Source organism: Amphiprion ocellaris, chromosome 1 (genome assembly GCF_022539595.1).
Source record: "Amphiprion ocellaris isolate individual 3 ecotype Okinawa chromosome 1, ASM2253959v1, whole genome shotgun sequence".
Lineage (NCBI taxonomy): Eukaryota > Metazoa > Chordata > Actinopteri > Pomacentridae > Amphiprion > Amphiprion ocellaris.
Genome location: NC_072766.1, coordinates 34532488 through 34555343, shown reverse-complemented (window position 1 = coordinate 34555343; position 22856 = coordinate 34532488). Strand labels below are relative to the sequence as shown.

The window sequence follows — 22856 nt, the reverse complement described above, 5'->3', positions numbered from 1 at the left end:
CTGTGAAAAGAACCAAAAACTTCCTGAAAATCAAAGTGATCTGACTATTTGTATGTTAAATAATGTTTCTTGCTGCCCAAATCTGGCATTTTTTGTTTCATTGTTAAGTGGAAATAATTTTAAAATGTCTAATTTGAAGAAAGATTTGTAGCTCATTTAAAAAAAGAAATCATTAAATTACCAATTACTGTGTTAAGCGTGGCAATTAATATTGATTCCAGATGATGTCTCCCTATGCAGAATTTTGCTTCACTATTGTTCAGTTTAGTTGAACAAGATGGAAAGCTCTTCATCAGCAGCCTTCTAGGATTAATCCGTTATTTTTGGTGGTTGGAGGAACAGACTTCCTGGGAATATTCTCGTGTTTTTTCAGCTTTGAACTGTCCCAGCCTAATGAAGATTATGATTCTTTAACATTTACTCAGAGTCAGATCCAAACTAACCAACACCATGTTAAAGAAGTCGTCGGTGTGGCTGCCTTTGTTCTACAGATGGCCAAAAAGTCGATTGTAAACTTTGCATGAAGCCTTTTGTAGATCACAGCTCAACAACCAACATGACAGATTATTTAAAAACAGTTATACAGCGCTAAATTTAGTTGAGTATTTACTCTGACTACACATGTAAAAGGCAAAGTACTGCTCAAGATAATCTGATTTGATGCATGTTTCTGAGAAGCAGCGTCCAACAAAAGAAAGTGCTTTCTGCTGTTAAAATTGGAATGTTGTTGAAGTTTGAAGTACAGATTTTTGTTTGTCCCACAAGAGGAGGCCTGTATGTGTGTAAATCAGGCTATTAGCGAATAATTAATGTGGGAAATCTTCGGTTAAACTTCGTATTAACAGATTCTTCACCATAATACACTAAACTCCAGCAGGCCAATGTTGTTACTTTTATTTCCATTAGTCCTCACTGTTGTTGCAGAAGTGTTTTCATTGTATAAACTCTGTTTCTCTATTGGTTTCCACCACAGGCTCTTCCCTTTGAGTCTGATTAACCGGCGCTGCTGCAGAACGCAGTTCCTTTTGCTGCAGTGGTCAGTCAGCAGTGATAAATCAGGTGCAGCGGCTACTTGTGTAAATTTCCATTCTCCCCTCTCACACAGTGTGCACCTCTAGACAGAAACACACAGTGTAGGAGCCAGCAGAATTCAGCTGTGAGGCTATTTTCTGGTCTATCTGCACAAAATCTTGAATGTGGAGTGAAGAAAGAAGGCTTAAATCAGTGGGAAATATCCTGTTATGTATTCCTAAAGACAGCAATATTGGAAAAAATGCAACTGAAAATAACCAAATCCTGCAAAAATGCAAAATGCAAGATACAAAATGATTGAGTAACAACATAAGATCTTTCTCCCATATTTGTCTGTATTTATCAACCAACCATATGGAGTGGCTGTGGCAGAAGTCCAGGGCTGAGATGATCTGTCTGAAGAACTTTCTGGCCTCTTTAGGTGTTAATCGGCCTTTCTTCACCAGGTAGTCGAACAGCTCCCCACCAGACACATGCTCTAGCACCAGGTACCTGCACAGGTAGACAGACGGAGGAGGTTAGCAGCAGTAAACACCCAAAACCAACAGTAAAATGTTAGTATTAGCATTAAAATGTACACTTGTATTTGAAGCACAAGAACAAACTCTGAACATTTATTGAAGACGAAGGTATAACATATATGATGGAAACGTAAAAATCCTCATAGTTGTCAGTTTAGGGCTCCATTTTCCATTAAAAAACACTTAATTTTGCTCAGTTTCTTGCTATAAGGAGAAACCACTAATATTCTTCTGGTGTTTTCCTTTTATAACAGAACACCACTTTACAAAGAGGCAATCAAAAAGTTCCAGGACCAAAAGAGTTCTTGTTTACTTCAAGATTTGCAAGGTTAAACACCAGGAATTTGTCCACCAGGGTGTTTTTGTCAGCTTAGATATAATGCAATTGTTGAGAGGTGATTGAATTATGAATTATTTATTTCAGCCATATTACATTTCTGTTGTATACCGTAAACGAAACAGAGGAATAAAAGACAAATATTGTTCAATTTTCAGCTCGGACTTCTACACTAAATAGCAGCTTTTTCTGACTGGATCTCGTGTTAAATGAAAAATCTGTTCAGCTACAAATAACTGCAGCCATCAGATCAATGAAGTAAAGTATAAAAGTAGATGATTTTCCTCTGTAATGTCGTTGAGGAAGAGCAGAGACTCTCCCAGAATTACTCAAGCAAAGAGCTGCTCTTGGGTAAACGTGGCTACTTCCCACCTGTGAGTTCATACAGATTAAACTGATTCATCAAGCGAAATTCTGTTTCATTTTTCCTCCAAATGAAAGAGGCATTAATGGAGTAATCGAGTCATAAACTACAGAGTATTTGTCTGTTGAAGTCACCACAGCACATCCATGCTCAACATAAATCCCTGAGAAAATCCCCCATCTCGCGTGGGTTTGTGTGCTCGTGGTTTACCATGTTTTATCTGCGTCCTGCGTTCATTTGTCTGGGAGACATCGCTGATCCTCGGCCGGCGTTGGAGACTCGGCTCCTCCCGCCGCCCGTCTTCCCTGCAGCCTGATTTATTAGCAGATTAAGGGATCTGCTCAAGCGTTTACCTGTCAGAGCTATTTAAATTAGAAACACGCTCGGCTGTGATTTGTGAGCACTGGAGTTTCTACGGCAAACTGTTTGCATCCATGATGACCGTCCACCGCTGTCCTTGCAACATTAGGAAAACAAATTCCTGCTCCATTTGACAGCGGCACCTTTATCAATTATTGAAAAGCGCATTAAGCCGCGTCACTGGAGCACATAGGCGAGATTAATGTATACAATAAAACATGGATATACATGAAAGCTGCAGTCGCAGGGGGCAGGTTAAAGTGACAGGACCAAAGAAGCACGCTTTAATAAGATGCAGTTTGCAGTTTAGCATCTTCAGCAATATTCAGATTTTGGTTTTAATCTTCATATCATTACTGTGTCACTCTGTAAAGACCACCTCAGAACCTCTGTGGGGCTTTTCTTTAACGCAAGAGCACCGACTGTTGCACTGATTGGCAAGATCTTTGAGGAAAAGTTGTGATTTTGGTCTATATATTTTAAAAAATTGCGATGACTGAATAGACCAGTGGCTCCCATAGTAGTTGTGTTGAGGTATACTGATTTTCCTGCATAGATGATTTTTTGGCGCCACTCAAAGAAGTTTAAAAACTTCCTGCTATCCCATGGCCGCCTTCCCTGAGTCTGGTTCTGTTGGAGGTTTTGTTTCCCTTGGGTTTTTTTTTTGTTCCTTTCCCACCTTCACTCATTGGCAACTTTGGATTGTTGGGTTTTCTGTTCTCTGTTTATTATTAGTAAAGTCTGTATCTTGCTGTGCTAAGCATTGTGAGATAACATGTTGTGAATCTGCGCTATATAAATAAAACTGATCCATCTATTATCTATACATGCTTAATCCTCACTAGGGATGTGGGAGGGCTGGAAAAACCATGGATTTCTGGAAGTGTCATTGCCTTTGCTGTGCATCTAAGTCTATGGTCGCCCCTCAAAGATCCACTCTGAGCAGGAAAAAAATCCTCATTTAAACCTTTAGTGTGGCCTATTACAACGTAATATCTCAAATAACTTTTTTTAATATTTGTTTGTTTTACTGTGTAAAAAAAAGGGGCAACATTATCAACATTTTTCAAATGCAAACATTTGAAAAATGATTAAAAAAAGCAATGCAAATCATAATCAATTCATCAAACATGACAAAGTTTGTTATATATGTAATGAAAGTTTACGTTTTCTGACTCACAAGTTCTGTCAAAAAGAATAATGCCAGAACAGCGAAGAAAAACAACGTTGTAAAGAAATCTTGAGCCTGAGCTGCTCAAACAAAGTAAAATCTAACTGCACAGTCAAAGCTGCTACTATTTTGTGCAGGTGTCTTGACAAAATAAATCCTCTGAAGGGCTGCTGTAGGTTACTTACAGGTATTTCTTATTTTCATAGACGTCATGCAGCTTTAAAACGTGGGGATGCTCTATGAGTTTCAGAATGGCTATCTCCCGCTCCACCTGCAGGGAAACACAACAAAATCACACAATTAGTCGCAAAACGTAGAGTCACACAGTTTAATGTTAATCTCATTTAGGAAATAATGAAGCTCAGGACAAAACCTGAACCTGCAAAGACAAACACACACACACAGACACACACAGACACACACAGGGTATCTTTTATATTATATTATATTATATTGTATTATATTATATCTATCACACCTTGTGACCCCGGGGCGTTTATTTAGTTTGGCGTTCGCTGAAAAAAACAAACTTGTCACTTCACCTTCAGATTTGCTTCACTTGTTAAGCTCAATTATTTGTTACTGGGAGGCTGCTGTATTTAAAATGTGACAGTTTTCATTATAGCACAAATAAGTTTCACCTGGATCATCAAAAAGTTAAAATGAAAAGAAAAAAATCAAAGCAAATACAAATGATTTCTATTCTCAACCTGTTAGGAAGAGAAAGAGACAAAATGCCAAATAAAACAACCTCCAGAGAAATAATAAACTCACAGTATGAAGTCAACGCAGAGAAAATATACACTTTATACATATTGTATGTTGAGTGTACATATTCAGTGGGTGGATATTGAATATATATATTTCACCCAGCATCCAACAGTTCACTTCCTGCACTCTGGTGAATGTTTATGAACCAATTTTTTTCTTTTCTGCATCATTTTATGGTGGAAATATAAAGACAAAGACAAAATTCAGGCACATATAAAATAGCATAATACATACATGGAACTAATTATATTTTACACAGTACATTGTCTAGTTTTATGAGCTGTGAGTAAATTAAGACCCAGTGCTGATTGAAAAAAGTCTTTCTCCACATTTGAATATATAACTGAGCATATTTACTCAAGTATTTTACTTTATGTACAATTTTAAGATACTACAGTATCTCATGGTAAATTGTTGGAGGGAAACTTTATACTTCTTTACTTCACTGCCTTTTTTCAACAGCTAGATTGTTACTCAGCAAATCAAGGTCTGGAAATACAAAATACATGATCATTTTATACCTATGGTGATGTGTGTTATGCCATTTCATTTACACCTGCTGGTTTTAATTGTATTTACATGTACTGCTTTCACTTTTGTACTCATTCATTGTTTAACTGTTTTTATATTGTATTTTATTTTTAATGATAAAGCATTTTCATGCATGTGTTGCATGAAAGGTACTACTACTACTACTACTACTACTAATTGTACTACTACTAGAACTTCTATGTTAGCACCTAAAACAACAAACTGACAGATTACACTGAGATACGATTCAGAAGCTTTGAAAATAAAACTTGGATTGTAAAGCAGTGTTTGTTGAGGTGGTTTTGGATTTGCATTTATTATGTTAAACAATAACACAACAATCTGTAAAACTCACTTAAAGATTAAATTTTAAATTATTTTGACCCTTTTTATTTATATTCCAACTGTTACTTCCCTGTCACTGGTCTTTTATTATCTTTCATGGTATCAGTCAGTCGAGTCTGATTCAGTCTTTGGGCTCGAAATCAATCACTGATCATCTGTCTGACATTTAATAAAGATCACTGAGACATAAGAAAGATGACGGTTTACATATGTGTGATAAATTAGTGACACTGGAGATATAAATAACCACAGCTGGTCTAAGAGTCATGATAAAGACGCACGTCTGCTGTTGGACAGTGTTGCGATGAAGATGAGTGCAAGTTAATGTTTAAAGGCGTCTCCATATCGATTTATGGTGAACTGTGGGAGGCACCCAGTTCCATAATGACTTACATTTGTAAAACAGAACCAGATCTATGTTCACCTTCATGATAAATTATGACAAATTTATATATATATATATATATATATATATATATATATATATATATATATATATATATATATATATATATATATATATATATATATATATATATATGTCTTTGTGCACAAATAGAGGTTTAGTGGTGAGTCTACACACAGTTTTAAACAAGTGGCTCCAGATCTTATCTTTCTGTCTCTAAAAGAGTCTAATGGTTGTAGTATTCAGAAGATGTATTAATGATGCAGAGGTGTGACAAGTACTCAGATGCTTTCTTCATTAAAAGTATCAGTACAGTTAAGTAAAAGTACTCCATTACATGTAAAGGTTCTGCATGAAAAAGACAGAAAAAGCAGCAACATACAATTTAAGTATTAAAGTAAGCTTGGTCCATCTGACTGATAGATTATTATATCAGCCATAAATACATTATTCATAGTGAAGCATCAGCATGTCAGCAGCATGTTACTGTTTAAGCTTTAAATCCAGTTTTATATACAGAGACAGCAGATTAATTTAAACATGATTAATGGGAGAGAAAAGAAGAAAAAAACATGTTTTCAGACACAAATCTGTTCTCTGTTTTTCTCTAATCTTTGGTATTTGCTGAAATATTGGGTCATTAGAACACTTACAATAACAACAAATACTTTATATATATGGCATCTTTTAGAAACAGAGTTTACAAAGCAGACAGGGCAAAACAGAAAAGAAGGATAATCAGGGAGAACATTGAACAACAGAAGGCTGGTCAGTTCAAACAGAAGGAGAAAGACCAAGCAGGCAAAAGTGGAGAAATGAAGGCAAACATAGTAAAAGACTTTCAAAATAAATTAATACACCAGCACCAGATAAAATAAGAAAATGACACATCTACACTACTGTACCATTCAAATGTTTATGGTCACTTAGAAATGTCCTTATTTTTGAAAGAAAAGCATTTTTTTTTCAGTGAAGATAACATTAAATGAATCAGAAATACAGTCTAGATGTTGTTAATGTGGTAAATGACTATTCTAGCTGGAAACGGCTGAACATTGTTCTAATGCTACATTGTGTTAGCTAATGGTGTTGAAAGGCTAATTGATGATTAGAAAACCCTTGTGCAGTTATGTTAGCACATGGATAAAAGTGTGAGTTTTCATGGAAAACATGAAATTGCCTGGGTGACCCCAAACCTTCGAATGGTAGCGTAAGGAAAACAAGAAGTGGAATAAAAAAGATAAGAGTGTAAAACAATAAACACTAGACTCACTGAAAAGAAACCATGTGAGAAGTTTAGAGGGAAAATGACTGTTTGGTGGATCTGAGATGTGACTGACTACACACTGCTTTTTGTAAGAAACTGAAAACCACAGGTTTAATCTGTAAATGTGTGTTGTATTTTAAAAACTGGCTATATTATCCATTGCGTGAAATCAGTATCTTAACTGTTAGATGCACGAGTGATTGGACCCTACACTCTTCCATAAGTGGGTCAAAATGACCCGTATAAGAATCAATGTGGTTTTTTGGTTGTTTTTTTTTTTTTGTTGCCATTTTTGTCACTTTCGTTAAGAATATTAATTTGCATTATTGTTCGTATTATATTTTTGTCCACACAAGAATGATTTCATGTTTGAAATATGTTTATCTTTTCATTTTATAGCAGATTTTGAACATTTTGATAATTGAAAAAGAAGAATATTACTCAGAACAGCAGTAGAAGAATGTCAACATCCATTTTGTTGACATTTTTCCACTCTTTTCCTCTATCTGTTGCTACTCTCTCCGGGTTTGTGCATCACCTCTTGTATGATATTATCAGTGATGAAGAGCTTGGGGTAGTAAAATAAATGTTACAATTTCTTTACAAGTATAAAAGGTAACTTCCATCCATCCATCCATTATCTATATACCGCTTAATCCTCACTAGGGTCATGGGGGGGCTGGAGTCTATCCCAGCTGACTCAGGCGAAGGCAGGGGACACCCTGGACAGGTCACCAGTCTGTCGCAGGGCTACATATATAGACAAACAATCACTCTCACATTCACACCTACGGGCAATTTAGAATGATCAATTAACCTCAGCATATTTTTGGACTGTGGGAGGAAGCCGGAGTACCCGGAGAAAACCCACGCATGCACAGGGAGAACATGCAAACTCCATGCAGAAAGATCCCGGGAAAGCCGGGACGCGAACCAGGGATCTTCTCGCTGCAAGGTGAAAGTGCTAACCACTACACCACTGTACAGCCCTAAAAGGTAACTTGAAATATTAAATTAAATGATATCAAAAACATCTTTTTTGAGGAATAGCTGGAAAATGAAATGATAAAAACTTATCATTTCAAAGATCTTGCAAGAAAATGACCTCACCAGGTCATTTCTGACCCACTTATGCATCTATGGGTTAAAAAAGTTGCCGGATAAATGTAGGTGTTGATTCTTTGTTAAATTTGTCAAATGTTACTTTTGCACTTTGGAGTGACTGAAGAACATTTATTTTGTCATGATTTGATTGATTCATTCTTTGCACCACTACTGAAGCTGCCATTAATAATCCTGTGCTGAGACAGTCTACAGTCTCCTCGTACGTCTGGATGCAGCAGCCACCTGCCCCACTTCGCTGCTCACACAGACACCGTTATTTCTGCACTGCGTCAATATGTGACGCTGCACAGCCGGATCAGTGCCATCCACCAAACACCATCATCCAGGCATCACCCAGTCCTCCTTTTAACAGTCTGAGCACGATTCCAACATCACAGCATGCAAGGACAAATAAAAGGTGCCAGTCTGAAGTTTGTCTGGGAGGTTTAGTTGTTGTATTATCATGTTTTCCCCTGACAGAAGCGTTTTACTGTACTTTGGAGTGTCTCATGAAAAGACCAAAACCAACTATGAGCACATCTTCGTAGAGATTCTGCTTTTTCAGTACCTTGTTTTCCTTCAGTTTGTTATATGGCTGCTTTTATGTGCATGAAAAAGGTTTGTAAAGTTAAAAAACCCACAGTTCTCTTCGTTACATATTGATTTATTTGTATTTAAATTGCATTTTTTATGTTAAGGCACTTTGACCTGCATGAGTTGCATGAAAGGTAGTATACAAATAAAGCACTACTATTATTATTATTATTATTATTATTATTATTATTATTATTATTATTATTATTATTACTACTACAACTACTACTTATATGTTAGTGCCTAAACTAACACATCAACTGGTATACAGAAATGCTACAAAACGCTGACATATTGCACTGTAATACTTTTCAACAACTTTTGCTTATGGTTAAATTGTAAAATATTGTTTGCTTGGGTGTTTTTGGATATGTCACATTTATTATTTTCTAAAATTTAAACAGTATTCTGTGAAATGTATGATTCTTTTCAGCCAAATCAATCACATATTAGATGGGTATGATTTGTTACTTCGGCAACCCAGATAATGAATGGAGAAGCTTCAAACATGTTGTGGAAGGGTTGTATTTTAACCCCAACTGTGCTGTTTTTTCAAACCCTAACCAAGTAATTTTAGTGTCTAAATTTAACCCAGCTTCATACATATAAAAGTGTCTATGAAAGTGTGATATTTTACTAAACATAACCTTGTAGTTTTGGTGCCTAAGCTTAACCAGAAGTGAGTCAAAACTGAAAATAAACAGGACAGAAGAATGAGAAAGAGATGTGAACGCTGGTCTATCAGGTCACTGGTTTATTCCACCATCCTCTCCCAGTTCTCTAATCTGATTTGGATTTTGTAGGTCTTCCAAACTGCATCATGGGTGACAAATTCACTTGAACAAAATTGCTTCATTTCAAAACGGAATTGAGAATGCAATTTAGCTATATAGGAATGTAATTTTGTGGAGACAGGGTTGCACATTTGCATAACGACATCTAGTTTGGCCACAGACTCAAGCAAACAATGAGCAGCTGCCTCATCGTCTGCCGTTATTTTATCGCTAGATTTCCAAAACATGCATTCAAAACTGAGCGGTTTTTAGCGTTTTACAGTAACTATGGTATGAAAAAATACTGAAAAAAATGGCTTTAGAGTATGGTGTAGTCTCTGGCAACTAAACAAACCTCAGTCAGACCATCACATGTGATTAATCTACATTAAATATGAGGTTCTTCATCAAATCAAGTCATTCACTCAGTCACAGTAAGGTGGAGTATCACCTTGTTTATCATGATATGCCAGGTGTCAGGATTGTCACTTTATCAAGTTTAATATACCACATAATTCTTCCTATTAACTCGGGGAGTTCTTATGTTTTGCTTATCTACTTATTTACATCGATGTGTAACACATTTGCATATCGCTTGAGTAGCAGCTAGTTGTGCCCTTAAAGATCTAGCAGTGATTATCTCCTCACTAGAGCTGCTTCTGCTTGAGCTACATCCCTAAACTCACAGATCTATGATTACTAACCAATGTTAACTGGCTTTTTTTGGGCCAACCTGAGCAATCAGAGGAGACTGGGCTTTTCAGCAAGTGGGTCTTAAGAAGGCAGGAGCTAAAACTAAAATGTTTCAGACAGATGCTGATAAGATGCGCTACAGCAACGCAGATTATGAGAAAAAATAATGCATGTAAACACACACTAACAGATTCCAAAAATAAAATCATAAACCTGTAAATGTGCAGACTATGGACTCTTTAACAAGTACTGTGAGTGTATTCAAAGCTTTCATACGGCGAGTTTCTGTTTTTAGCTTTACTGTTCATCCCTTTGAGCTCCACTGTTTCAATTTAGCTCAGTTCAGTTTTTTGTTATGTTTTTTTTTTTCCTGAGTGCAATCAGGCTCCATTACACTATTAAAAATACGCCACTGAGTCACACTATTGGCTGAGTGCTGCAACCAGCAGACACCAAACCTGCGTTGACCCTCTGAACCCCAAAGTACATAGTAGGTTGGAAATGCATATTTTCTTTTAAAAAAAAGTAAAAAATCATAAAAATTATACCATTTATCACAGCAGATAAGTTTTCAGGCTGGAATGTAGGCTGTGATAAGAGACAACTTTGGGCATGTGGAACCCAGTGTTGGTAACATTTTCATGGAAAAATGTTGTAAATGTTGATTCCATGTTAATTCAACCTATATTTTTCAGATTTCATGACACTTTAACTGCACAGAAGACATTTTTTGTACATAAATTTGTACATTGAAGTGAAAAATTAACCCACGGGGAGTAAAAAAAAGTGTAAATAAACACCTAGAAACTGCTTAAAGTTCAGAGAGTTAATTTACAACTGAAAATAGTCCCAAATATTCACACTATTTCTGCTTGTTTGAAGCAATATTTGCTAAAACTGCTGTCTTATGAGTCTTTTTTTTAAAAATGAAAGGACAACCATTCATCCATTTCCTAACACTTATTGTGGTTGTGGAGGCAGCAACCTCAGCCCAGACCTGCTTCTCCCTTGCCACCTCTTTCAGCTCCTCTGGGGGGACACTGAGGTTTTACCAAGCCTGCTGAGAGACATAATCTCTCCAGGGTACTCTGGGTCTTCCCCAGGGTCTCCTCCCAGTTGGACACGCCCTACAACACCTCACATGGGAGGCTTCCAGTAGGGGATCGAGATGGAAGCCAGGACCACCTCAACTAAGCTTCCATACACCTGTAAAGATTATGTATATTGTGGCAGTTTTGAGCTTCCAGTGACTCTTATAACTCAGAATTTTAACCCCAAGAACACTGACCGTACTGTCAGGCATGGTGGTGGCAGTATTATGCTCTGGGGCTGGTTTGCTGCCTGTGGAACTTTACACAAAGTACATTAAATGATAAATAAACTGGATTCTTCAGGAAAACCTGAAATCATTAGCTAGAAAGTTGGATTTTGGATGCAGGTGGGTGTTCCAACAAGACCATGTGTCCAAACAGAAATCAAACGTGGTAAAGAAATGGCTAAATCAGGAATAAGAGATTTAGACGGGTCTCCTTAAAGAACTGACTTCACCCTCACCAAGAACCTATGGACTGTGATGAAGAAACAAGTTTAACTGCACCAATTCTGTCAAGGGTAGTGTTCAGAGATACAACCAGAAGTTTGTGGATGGCTACTAAAAGGGCTTTGTTGAGGTGGAAACAGCTAAAACCAAATATTAGCATTTCTGTATGTATATTTTTGACCCAGCAGATTTTGATATACTTTCAGAAAACCTTTAATAAGTCTATGAAAGAACCTAAATGCACGACTGTTTTCTGTGACAAAGACAAATTGGTTTTAATGAGTCCATCACAGAAAATTCAGAGTTAAAGGAGCTGTTGGAAAGTCAAGACTGCCGTGATATGAATGATCTTTACAAGGGTAGTGAAATTTGTGAGATGAGACTTAAAAAAATGTCTACATCTTCAGTAGGAACCAATGGGATGGGAGCTTAGAGCCACAGACATAGCAGGGAGGTGATAAAGTGTGTAGCAACATGCTGCTTCTGATCTTTCAAGTGAGAAAAGTCTAAAATTACAGACTTATATGACAACAGGTCATGTCAGGTAAAAACCTAGAATCAATTCTGCCAGCAGGCTCCGTCCAGCAGCAGCTGCAGCTGCAGGTGACTGTCAGGAAATCACACACAAGTTTTACAGATGCTGCCCACAGCTGTTTCAGCCCTCACCTGCCTGCTGTGCTCTGGATTTACTGCCAGTTGGCACCTCAGCAGGCCGCAGGGTAAACGGAGTTTAGACCTCTGTGCTGCAGGAAATAAAACGCAGCAGCGACTTCTGCACAGACACCATCAGTCAGTCAGACACGTTATTAAACCCCCTGAGCTCTTCCTGTTTGGTGCACGTTTGTAAATCCTGTGCACAGATGGTTAAAATAGATGCAAATAAAAAATGAAGTCAAATCGGGGTATTTCCAGCACAAACGACTTTGACAGCAAACAGAATGTTTCAGCCTTTTTACTCAAAGGAGGTCTATTTCCAGAGCTGCTATTATGCACCGACGCTCTGCAATCATACAGGAAGAAATCCATCAGAGGTAGATGTGCAGGGACACGTGTCGACTCCCACACAGGCAGGAAAATGGACCAGAACTCGATGCGGCTGCAGGGCAATTAGGGACTTAGAATGACTGAGTGCAATTTTGCTTGCAAGCTATTTTTCATGCTCATATATCCACCAATAACTGCAGGAAACAAAGTCAGTCCTCTAATCTGGACGTCAGTGGAGGAGATCCTGGGAAAGTGGGGATATCAGAAAAGTAGAGTGCAGATATTTCCTGAGTAATTTAAAGGTGACCTGCAGAGATTCCATTTAACTGACAAGTTATGCTCAAAGTCAGTGTTTAACACCAAAAAAAACCCAAATCATTTTGACTGGACCAACCTGGTCTTTCCTTGCAAGTTATAAAGCTGTTTTTTTCATGTTCACACATGAATTGTTTACAACCATGTTTGTTTACCAGCGTTCTTCTTCTGCTTCACTGCATTTAGTGCCATGAATCACCAATCATCAATCCGTAGATGGACTAAACAGGGAGCCATTCATAAAAACGTCACTCCACAGCGCTACTAGTGGTCAAAAACTCTACTGGGTATCTTTAAATCTGAGTTTTTGTCCCACTGTTTATGTTATGGCCAAGTTCATTTCACAGTTGCATCTAATAAATCAGTTCAACTTAATTTGGTAAATGGAGAAATACTGTTAGATAAAAAAAAGAGAGAAAATCATTGTAGAAGAGATAATTAATCCTGTCTCCTACAATTTATAAATAAATATAAATGCAACTACTTTGCATTGGACACAAAGAAATTTTACAATGTACTTCAGTTGCTTTCTTTAATATGTCATCATTCCAAATACAGTGTTCCAACCTTTCTGACAGAAATCAATGCATTTTCCTGTTATTTCTGTCCATTTGATACACAAAAAGATGTGTTATTCTTGATTAAATTGAACCCTAATTACCAAAACTTGTTAAAATATATGCAGATATTTTTTTTATTATAAATTCTTATCATTTTGCCTGATTCATTTGGTAACAATATCTCTGAATTTCCCTTTTCAGGAAAAACCCTGGATATAAAGGTATTACGTACAGACACTAGGTTAAGATACTGACATTGATTCATCGTGGGAAAGTAAATTACTCCAGAGGCCGAACAACTACCGCTAATTCCACCAGGTGCCACGTTATCGATACTAGTTTGTTGAAAATCCCTGATTCTGTTTTACCACATCTGTCTGTGGAATCAATGAGGAAAACAGTGTTGGAGTTGGCAGGAATCTATACAGCTGATATGTCCTATTGATCCCCAATTCTCATCAGGGCTGGGATGAAGCAGGAGAGCACACTAACGCGATCAGTCATCCGTCAATCACCACTTTCAGAGCTCTCATTTCGTCCTCATGACGCATTTCTGGCCCTTTTGTCAACAAATGTGAGTCATCTTCTGGAGTATCTGTGACAGGAGTGAAAGACCAGGAACAGGACACAAGACACCTGAAAATTAAATTTCACTTCCATCAAAGCTGCCAGTCTTCAAAGGTCTGTCAGGGTGAGAAGTGGTGGCTGGCAGCAAATAAATTAATGAAAGAATTCCCCTTTAATCTTTGGACCAGGCCTTTTCCCAGACTGACTTCTCCCTTCAGTCCTCTCGTCCTGAAACTCTCCGTCTCCCAAAGAGGCAATTTCACTATCAGCAGCTTGCAAAAGATACTTCAAGGGTCATTGGATAAACTAAAAGAGTGAATGACAACTATTTTACAGAGTGACACCGATGCAAAAGCTTCAATATGTTAATATTAGTTATTACTTCAACACAAAATATAATCCAGTTTCATTCTGAATATATTGCTTGTGCAAAATAGTTAATTCTTTAGTAGCAAAAGTGAGCACACACACACCATTTGAACTTCACCATCTTATATGTCATGGACACTTTCAGTGCGTTTAGCATTTTCTATTAACATTTACATGTCAGATTCATTTTTCTTTTTAGAAGAGTTGCTCTATTATATTGCTATGAATGCCCTTGTATTTGTCATGATCCCGAGTTGCTGATGTTATCAGAAACAGCAGAGGGCGTGGAAGACAAATTTTTTTTGGTGTATAATAAGTTAGGATATTGCAATTTCATTTAGGCCTGGATGATAAAGCGGTATGTACCAGTGGCAGATGCATCATCAATAGCAATAAAACAAGTTTTTAATGGGATGTTTGATAGTTGCCCAGACTTAAAACACAAAGTTTGGTTGCAGTGCTTATCACTGACGCCTCACAGTATGAAGGTTTTGGGTTTGAACCTGCAGGTAATCTGGTGCCTTTCTGTGTGGAGTTTACATGTTCTGAGTGTGGGTTTCACCTGCTTTCTTACACAGTCCAAAGACAAGCATGGTGGGTTAACTGGTGATTTCAAATTGGCGCTAGGTGAGACTGTGGTTGTTGTCAGTCTCTTTGTGTTAACCCTATGATGGACCAGTGACCAAGTGCCAAATGGGATGGGCCTCTTTTACAGGATAGAGCAGGTATGAAATGGCACTTATCCAGCTTGCTAGATCCTTGCTTGTGCTGTATCTACTCTCAGATGTACGTCGCTTTGGATATAAGTGTCTGCTAAATGAAACTGTAAAGCATGGATAGAAAGTTTAGGTGCATGAACAAATCCCTCCCTGGCTCATTAACAGTCATATCCATTGATATTGGAGCCTCAATCTACCACGCACCTCCGGGTTTTACTAGTTTTCGTTATGAATGTATATGAAGGTGAGAACATTCCTTTATCCTTATTTGTGTACATTTATTTGTGTGTGCTCTTCATTGTTGTGTTCACCTTCCTTTAATTTACCATCCGTATACATTGATAAATAGACTAAAGTGGTTACATTCAAAATATCTTTTTTCTACTAGATAATTAAAAATTACTTTATTTTTATTGTTTTACAGATACATTGTCAATGTGTTGACATTCCAGACAGCCTCATCTCCTCATTATATTTCCGGCTTTTTAGCTTGTCGCTAAGTGGTTAGCATCGGCAGTTTATAAAATATTTATAAAACTTGTCCATATTCATCCTTCAGTGTTTATTTGCTGTTACTGGTGATGTCTATCCAATCAGACGATTGGGACGGTGGGACCTCAGAGTGATGATGGCCAGAGAAGCAGCAAATATTTTTAAACATATTTATTTTGCCAGGAATCTGATGAAAGCGCAGTAACTGAAAAAATGATAATTATTGGATCCCATGATGGATCAACCGATACTTGATTTCAGGAAATTTGTACCGTTATAATGCAGCTCTAATTAGTTTTAGATTTACATTAGTTTTTGTTTATTTACACTTCTGTTGAAAATATAAAAGACCAAGAATAGATCCCTGAGGAACCTCAAAATGAGGTACTGCCTCTGCTACTGGGTTGATCTTGTCGCTGTGGCTGCTTTAAGTTGTTGTTACTACTTTGGAAGGTGTACATAAGTCTAATTTTGATTTCTAGACGCAATAGTAACATCCATATTGCCAAGCAGAGGTGTTCTTATGGGAGATGTTCCCACTTAGATGTCAAGTATCTGATGCAAGCACTTTGTCATGTTGTAATCAAAAGCATACGGGCATAGCGCATTGAGCTAATGCTGCCTTCGAATTTGAAATGTCGCACGTCATTGTCTGTGTTCTGGTTTCCTCCTCTTTTCTTGATTTCTTGAGTCTGGGCTCTGAATACATAACTCTTTTGATCTTCCTCAGGAGTTTTGGCAGACAACAGCGACATGAATGTAGATTTTCTGGTCTCCTGCACGCTGATGACTCCCACCACCAACAAGTCTGTCTGGTCCCTCAAATACTCCATGACACTATCACACCATTTCATCTGATCATCCACAAGCTTGATGCTGAGCTTCTTTTTCTCTGGAGGAAGGAGTTTGGACAAATTTGAAGGCAGCATTTGCTCAATGCTACATTTTGACCCGTTTGTTTACCTTGTACATGAGTTTAATTAGCCTCTGTAATGCTACACTGTGTTTGCACAAGGACATGGAAACAGCTGATGTCATTTGCAACCAAAGCGACCAAGGATGGGTCAAAACGTAGCATCGAGCTAATGCTATGGTCAAAACGTAGCATTGAGCTAATGCTACGGTCAGATTTGAAGGCAACATTTTGGTTGCAAATGGCATCACCAGCGTAAGATTGCACCACCCACTTCTGAGATATTGTAGCTCCACCTTCCCTCTTCACAGTCTGTGATCTGTACTCTGGATTCCCAGATGCCGCAGTTTCCCACTTTCAGACGAACACTCCTGTCTGGGATGGATGCAGGTGCAGCACATCATCCTGCCATCACATCTAATTATGGCTGTTTCCATCTCCTCGTGCAGACACAGTGTAGCATGGCAGAGGCTAATTAAACTCATGTACAAGGTAAACAGACAGGGAACCCCGACCCTCCCAGTGCGAGCCGCGACGCTGACATTTATTAAGCTCCATTATGACCCATATGGTTTTTTAATGTGTGGTAATAAAGTGTGTGGAGGTTGGTGGAGAGTTTGAACAGGTGAAAAAACGCTGCAGAGCTTTAATTCTCTCTGTTGTCCCAGTTACACTGATCTCATCTGAGTCCCGTCTAGTCCTGAACCGCCGTCCAACGTTCACCTCAATTATTTGCAGCTCATCCTCTCTGTGGAGGCAAATTAAGAGGAATGTTTCCCGCTTTGTTCGCTGTCATTAAAGAGGCATTAACATATAAGCTTTTATTAAGTTGGGTCATGTATTATGCAGACTGCAGCAGACAAAGAAGTGTGAGCTTTGGTTTAAATTAACTCGCAGATGCTTGATACTTTCATGTAAAGCAATTACTGCTAAGGAATATACATTGGACCAGTCTGAGAGTAAATATATTTGAAAACAAGATAAAACAGATTAAAAACATGACAAGAACGTTAGATGCAATTCTAATTTCAACAGCTTATAAAAGATGAAACTATTTAGCAGAATAACACTGAGACATAGTTTAAATGTTTCTAATGTTAGCGGTTATTATTAGTCTCTATGTTGTACAGTTTTAATTTGGTTTATGGTTTGCATCGCTGTGCTATTTCTTCAGTGTTCATCATCCTATGTCTTATTAGTTTTATTACTTTGTCAGCCACCCGTAAGACACTTTGAACTTCATGAAATACAGTTTGACTATCAGGTCAAAGATATTGATCATCACATGCCTGCTAAAATGTCAATACCATGAGCCAATACTCAAATGAACACCTGGCATAGATATCAGAATTGGGTATTTGTTGAAAATATTTTATGCTAATACCAAAGAAAAACTTTTTCTACGTGTTTTGCTAAATGGAAGCACATGCTAATGAAAAACGTGTTGAATGAACAGAAGTGTTCGTCAGAACTGTGCAAAATCTATACAAATATTGATTAAATCAGGCAGCAGATGATCAGAAAACAACTGAGAATTTAACCGCCTTTGCTGCCAACTCACAGTTTTCAATATTCTGTGCCGCAGATTCAGTTCATTTTCTCAGAAAGTCAACACTTAGCACCAGACCAGGCTCATATGTAGCAGAGTCTGGCTCCTGTGGAGACTTAATCAGGGTCTCAAGGGTGTAAATGGCTCGGCTAAGCCTCCTTCCTGGATCTCTCCTTCAATCTGAGCTGCAGGAGAAGCTCTTTTATCTCCACTTTAATATCCCTCCTCCTGTGCGGCCAACAAACCACCACACACAAGAGTTTCTGTCTGTTAATGTGAATAAATAATATTTCTCAACAGTTTTAATGCTGGGATCAACAACTGATATAGTTGTATTTTTCAAAAATCTGATAAAATTAAAAGAAAAATGTAGCGTAAATGTTACACAAAATAAATGACAATAAATAAAAACAAAAATTAAATCAAGTATTAAAAATAAGACTTAAATAGCCAGATAAAACATATTCATAAAATAACAAAAACTAAATTAAAATTACTAGACAAAATAGACTTAAAAAACATGATGAAAATAAAATAAAAACTTGAATAGAAACTAGAATAAATAAAAATAATAATAATAAACAAACACAATATTAAAAAATAGCATACACATGCATACACACACACACACACATATATATATTTATTTTTTTAATATAAAAAACAATACCATAAAAGTGGATTTTAAAACAAGTTACAACAGATAAAAACTCAATAAATAAACAAAATAGATACTGGACGAGGCTCATTGGATAAACTAAAAAAAAATTTCACAAAAAAATACATTGATACATAGCTTAAATATGCTACTATTGGCTGGTACTGTCTTTGTATTTTACAGTTTTAGTTACAGAAATCATACATATGCGCATGCTGGTCTGCTTCTCGTTTCATTATAAAATGATCAGGTTTAAATGTATGTCCAATGTGCTGCAAACAGTAGTTTTTATGTATATTCCTGCTTCATTCAAGCTCATAAGGCTACTGTGGAACATGCAGTTATTCTAGAGATAATGATCCCTTTGCCTCTGTAACCAGTCGACTGGTTGAAAACAGCCTTAAAGTAAATTGTCTACAAAGCGCATTTTCCTCTCACCACAGTCTCTGCAGATGCTGCACAAATCCACCTGTTGATGGGACATAGTGCATCAACATTATCTTCGTGGTTAAAGAAGACCGTTAAAAAGCTTTGATTGCTGCTTTACAGACATGATATGAGTCTGACTCTCTTCTAAATGCTGTTAAGTGTAAATGACCATAAACTTTAACCACTACATTGCTCTCTGCATCTGTGAGTAAATGATGCTGGATCTACAGCAGGATGAGCCGATTCTTTGATGGATCATTACATGTAAATGCAGAGAGGTGTGATACTACTGGATTTGTGCTCCAAGTTTCACTAGAAGAGCAGAAAAAATAGAAACATTATTAGCAGCATTGAACTCCGGAGACATTTTCTAATCGATCAGTCAGATTTATCTCTCCTTCATCAGTGAGTTTTGGACACGTAAGCAATGAATCCGAAGCAGAGTGTGAAGCGAGACGGCCGGAGAGGACTGATGGCGACCTGAGACCTTCCATACGGACGGTGAGTCAGACCTCACAGCACTAAATGGTTTCTTTCACACTGAATCAATTTCTCGACACGCCTCCAAACACACTGACTGAGTGACTCATTCACAAGAGCTAATCTGACACACTCTCCTCCTAAAGTAAGAGCTCAGAGTGCACATCCTGGATAAACACACAGACTCGCTGCTGCAAAGGAACTCCACACATTAACAAACTGAGCATCCAGACAAAAAGTCCATTCATGTGCACAAATCAGTCATGCAGCTAAGAATAGCAATCAGTCACTGTCATCGAGACTGTGACAGCGCGTGGGATCACTGGAAAACATTGTCTGTTGTTCAGATGTGCATCATATGTCGCTGGTATGTCTTACCCTTTTACAGAAAATGCATAGGAAACCATGTAAATGCACATTTCACTAGTAATCTCAACACCATCCCCAAGAAATTACATTCCTAAACAAAAAATAGTTCTGAGTAGAATCTAGTTTTCTGTCGGTATAAAAAGAAAACATTGTTAATCAATGTACACTACCATTCAAAAGTTTGGGGTCACTTATAAATGTTCTATTTTTGAAAGAACAGCAGTTATTTTCAATGAAGATAAAATTAAATGAATCAGAAATACAGTGTAGACATTGTTAATGTGGTAAATGACTATTCTAGCTGGAAACAGCTGATTTTTAATGGAATATCTCCATAGAGGTACAGAGGAACATTTCCAGCAACCATCACTCCTGTGTTCTAATGCTACATTGTGTTAGCTAATGGTGTTGAAAGGCTAATTGATGATTAGAAAACCCTTGTGCAATTATGTTAGTACATGAATAAAAGTGTGAGTTTTCATGGAAAGCATGAAATTGCCTGGGTGACCCCGAACTTTTGAACGGTAGTGTATATGTTCACTGAAAATGTGCAATATTACTTTTTCTTTGCAGTACATGAGAAGTGACAACATTATTGCATGTTTCTTTGGTTCTGCTTAGGCTCTGACAGCACTTTCTTAATGCCAGGTTCAGGCTAGTGGAGCTTTACAATCAGATTTTGAAGTCAGGTTACATCACACACATGTGAAGGGAAACTTCTGAGATATTTTTCTCTTCAATCCCAGACATGAATGTACTGCGAGATGGGAAAATAATGCTGCATCAAACACTAAATATCTAGACCCAGGATGTCAGAGCGAGCAGAGCACCACCTCACATGATCTCCTGGAGGAAGCAGATGAAAACAACATGGAGACTAAATGAAGACTGAAAACAACTAGCTATAATTCTAATAATCTGCTGAGGAAACTAGACAGTTATAAGGACAAGGCCTCTCATTTTCTGCATGACTTCAGAGCAGGATGCCACGAGAGGGCTTTTCTAGCATCAAACTGAGCTTTCTGCAGGAATGACAGCTGAAACAATAGACAGTTATTCTGAACGATAACATTATTGTCTTTTGGAATCTTACTTTTCTCAGTAGTTTATACAATATCAGTTTCAGCTCATGTTACTTTACTGCTTCAGAATGTTTGTCAGTACTACTTCTTACTTTTTTAGTGCTGACAAACAAAGCAAAAAAGGAAATACAGCAATCTGAAGACAAACAGTATTGCAAAATTAGGGTGAAATGAAGATAATGCTAAGATGCTGTGATAAAATGTCTATATTATTAAATGCAAACAAAATCTCCAAAAACTGCCATCACATTAAAGGCAAGTCTATAAAAATGGGTTTTAAGAAGCAATTTAAAAGAAGTCAGCGATTCTGTGAACCTTATCTCCTCAGGCAGGTGCTTCTAAATCTGAGCAGCTCTGATGGCAGAAGCTCCGTCACCTTTAGATTTAAGCCTCGGCAGCCAGGAGGTCCCAGCTGAGGATCTGAGGATCAGACAGAGCCGCCAGACCAGATTCTCCTCCGATTGTCAGGAGGGTCAAACAGGGGTAAATCAGGTTGAAACTCAACCCCGCCTTCAAAAATTATGCTCCTACACAACTAAACTGCATTCATTTTGAGGGGAACGTAATTTTATTTAGAAATAAATGTAATTAAGAATACAGTTTATTTGCATAGGAAGGTAATTCTGTATGGACTGGGTTGTTGAAGCCAACAAAAGGTTGGGAAAAGACACAGTAAAAGTGACCTAATTACATTAAAATAAAATGTAAATTTTCCTTAACTTTTACTTGTGCTTATGTTGCACAGATCCCCAGCAGGACATCTCCTACCAACTCAAACATGGTTCATAAATGTAGAACTTTACTGCTAAAGGCTAATTTTCAGGGGACACAAACTCTTGATGGCTTTGAATTTCAAATTTGCTGCATCTTCATAGAACATGGCGGCTGTTAGATGTAAACGGGCTCAAAAAGAACCAAACAGAACATAGATGTTGCCCAAAATAAATCCCATTTTGCAGCTTTACTCACTCAGATCAAGATGGTATGTTGTGGTCATGAAGAACTTCGGAACATGTAAGGATTCAAGAGCGTAGCGGCTATATTAACTTCTAAAATCCTGGGGTGACATTTATTGAGTTTTCCACTGAACCCTAAATTTCCCAGCACTTGTCTCTTGGCAGGTATCACGTTCACAACCTGCTGGTACAAATCTTCCTCCGTTCGAGGGACTCGGAGCTCCAGATTCACGCCTCCATGCCTGATAGCTCCTCTTAATGAATTATGAGGATTGACTCTGGTTACGGCGCGCTGCCTCCAAATCTCTATTTAATTGAAACACGATACGGGGCTGAGGGGCACGAGGGGCGATAAATTGGAACATCCACTCGGTAATCAAACCGCCATCTGTTGCTCTGACGTCTTGGAGGAGACTCTGCTGTCCAATCACAATCACACAACCACACCAACGCCGTCCAGAGCTTCACCCGATCTAACGGAGGAGACAGAACATCCAGACGTTCTGTGAGGCAACGCAGTCATTCAGCGGAATGACGGGAAGAACAAGTAAAAGTGAGAAAGTGGGAGGAACGAAGACAAGAGGACAGGATGATGAATGAGAAAT

At 37.8% G+C, this 22856-nt stretch overlaps 1 protein-coding gene across 11 annotated transcripts in view; it reads right to left on the bottom strand.

Moving 5' to 3' along the window:
- Window positions 1-22856, bottom strand: part of LOC111574458 (serine/threonine-protein kinase BRSK2-like) — a 185916-nt gene that overhangs the window by 57662 nt on the left and 105398 nt on the right. For all 11 annotated transcript variants that reach the window (XM_055009505.1, XM_055009519.1, XM_055009514.1 and 8 more), the window contains exons 3-4: window positions 3971-4056; window positions 1384-1524 (exon numbers count right to left, since the gene is read on the bottom strand). In XM_055009505.1, the coding sequence (XP_054865480.1) occupies window positions 1384-1524; window positions 3971-4056 (227 nt within the window). The remainder of the gene's footprint in view (window positions 1-1383; window positions 1525-3970; window positions 4057-22856) is intronic.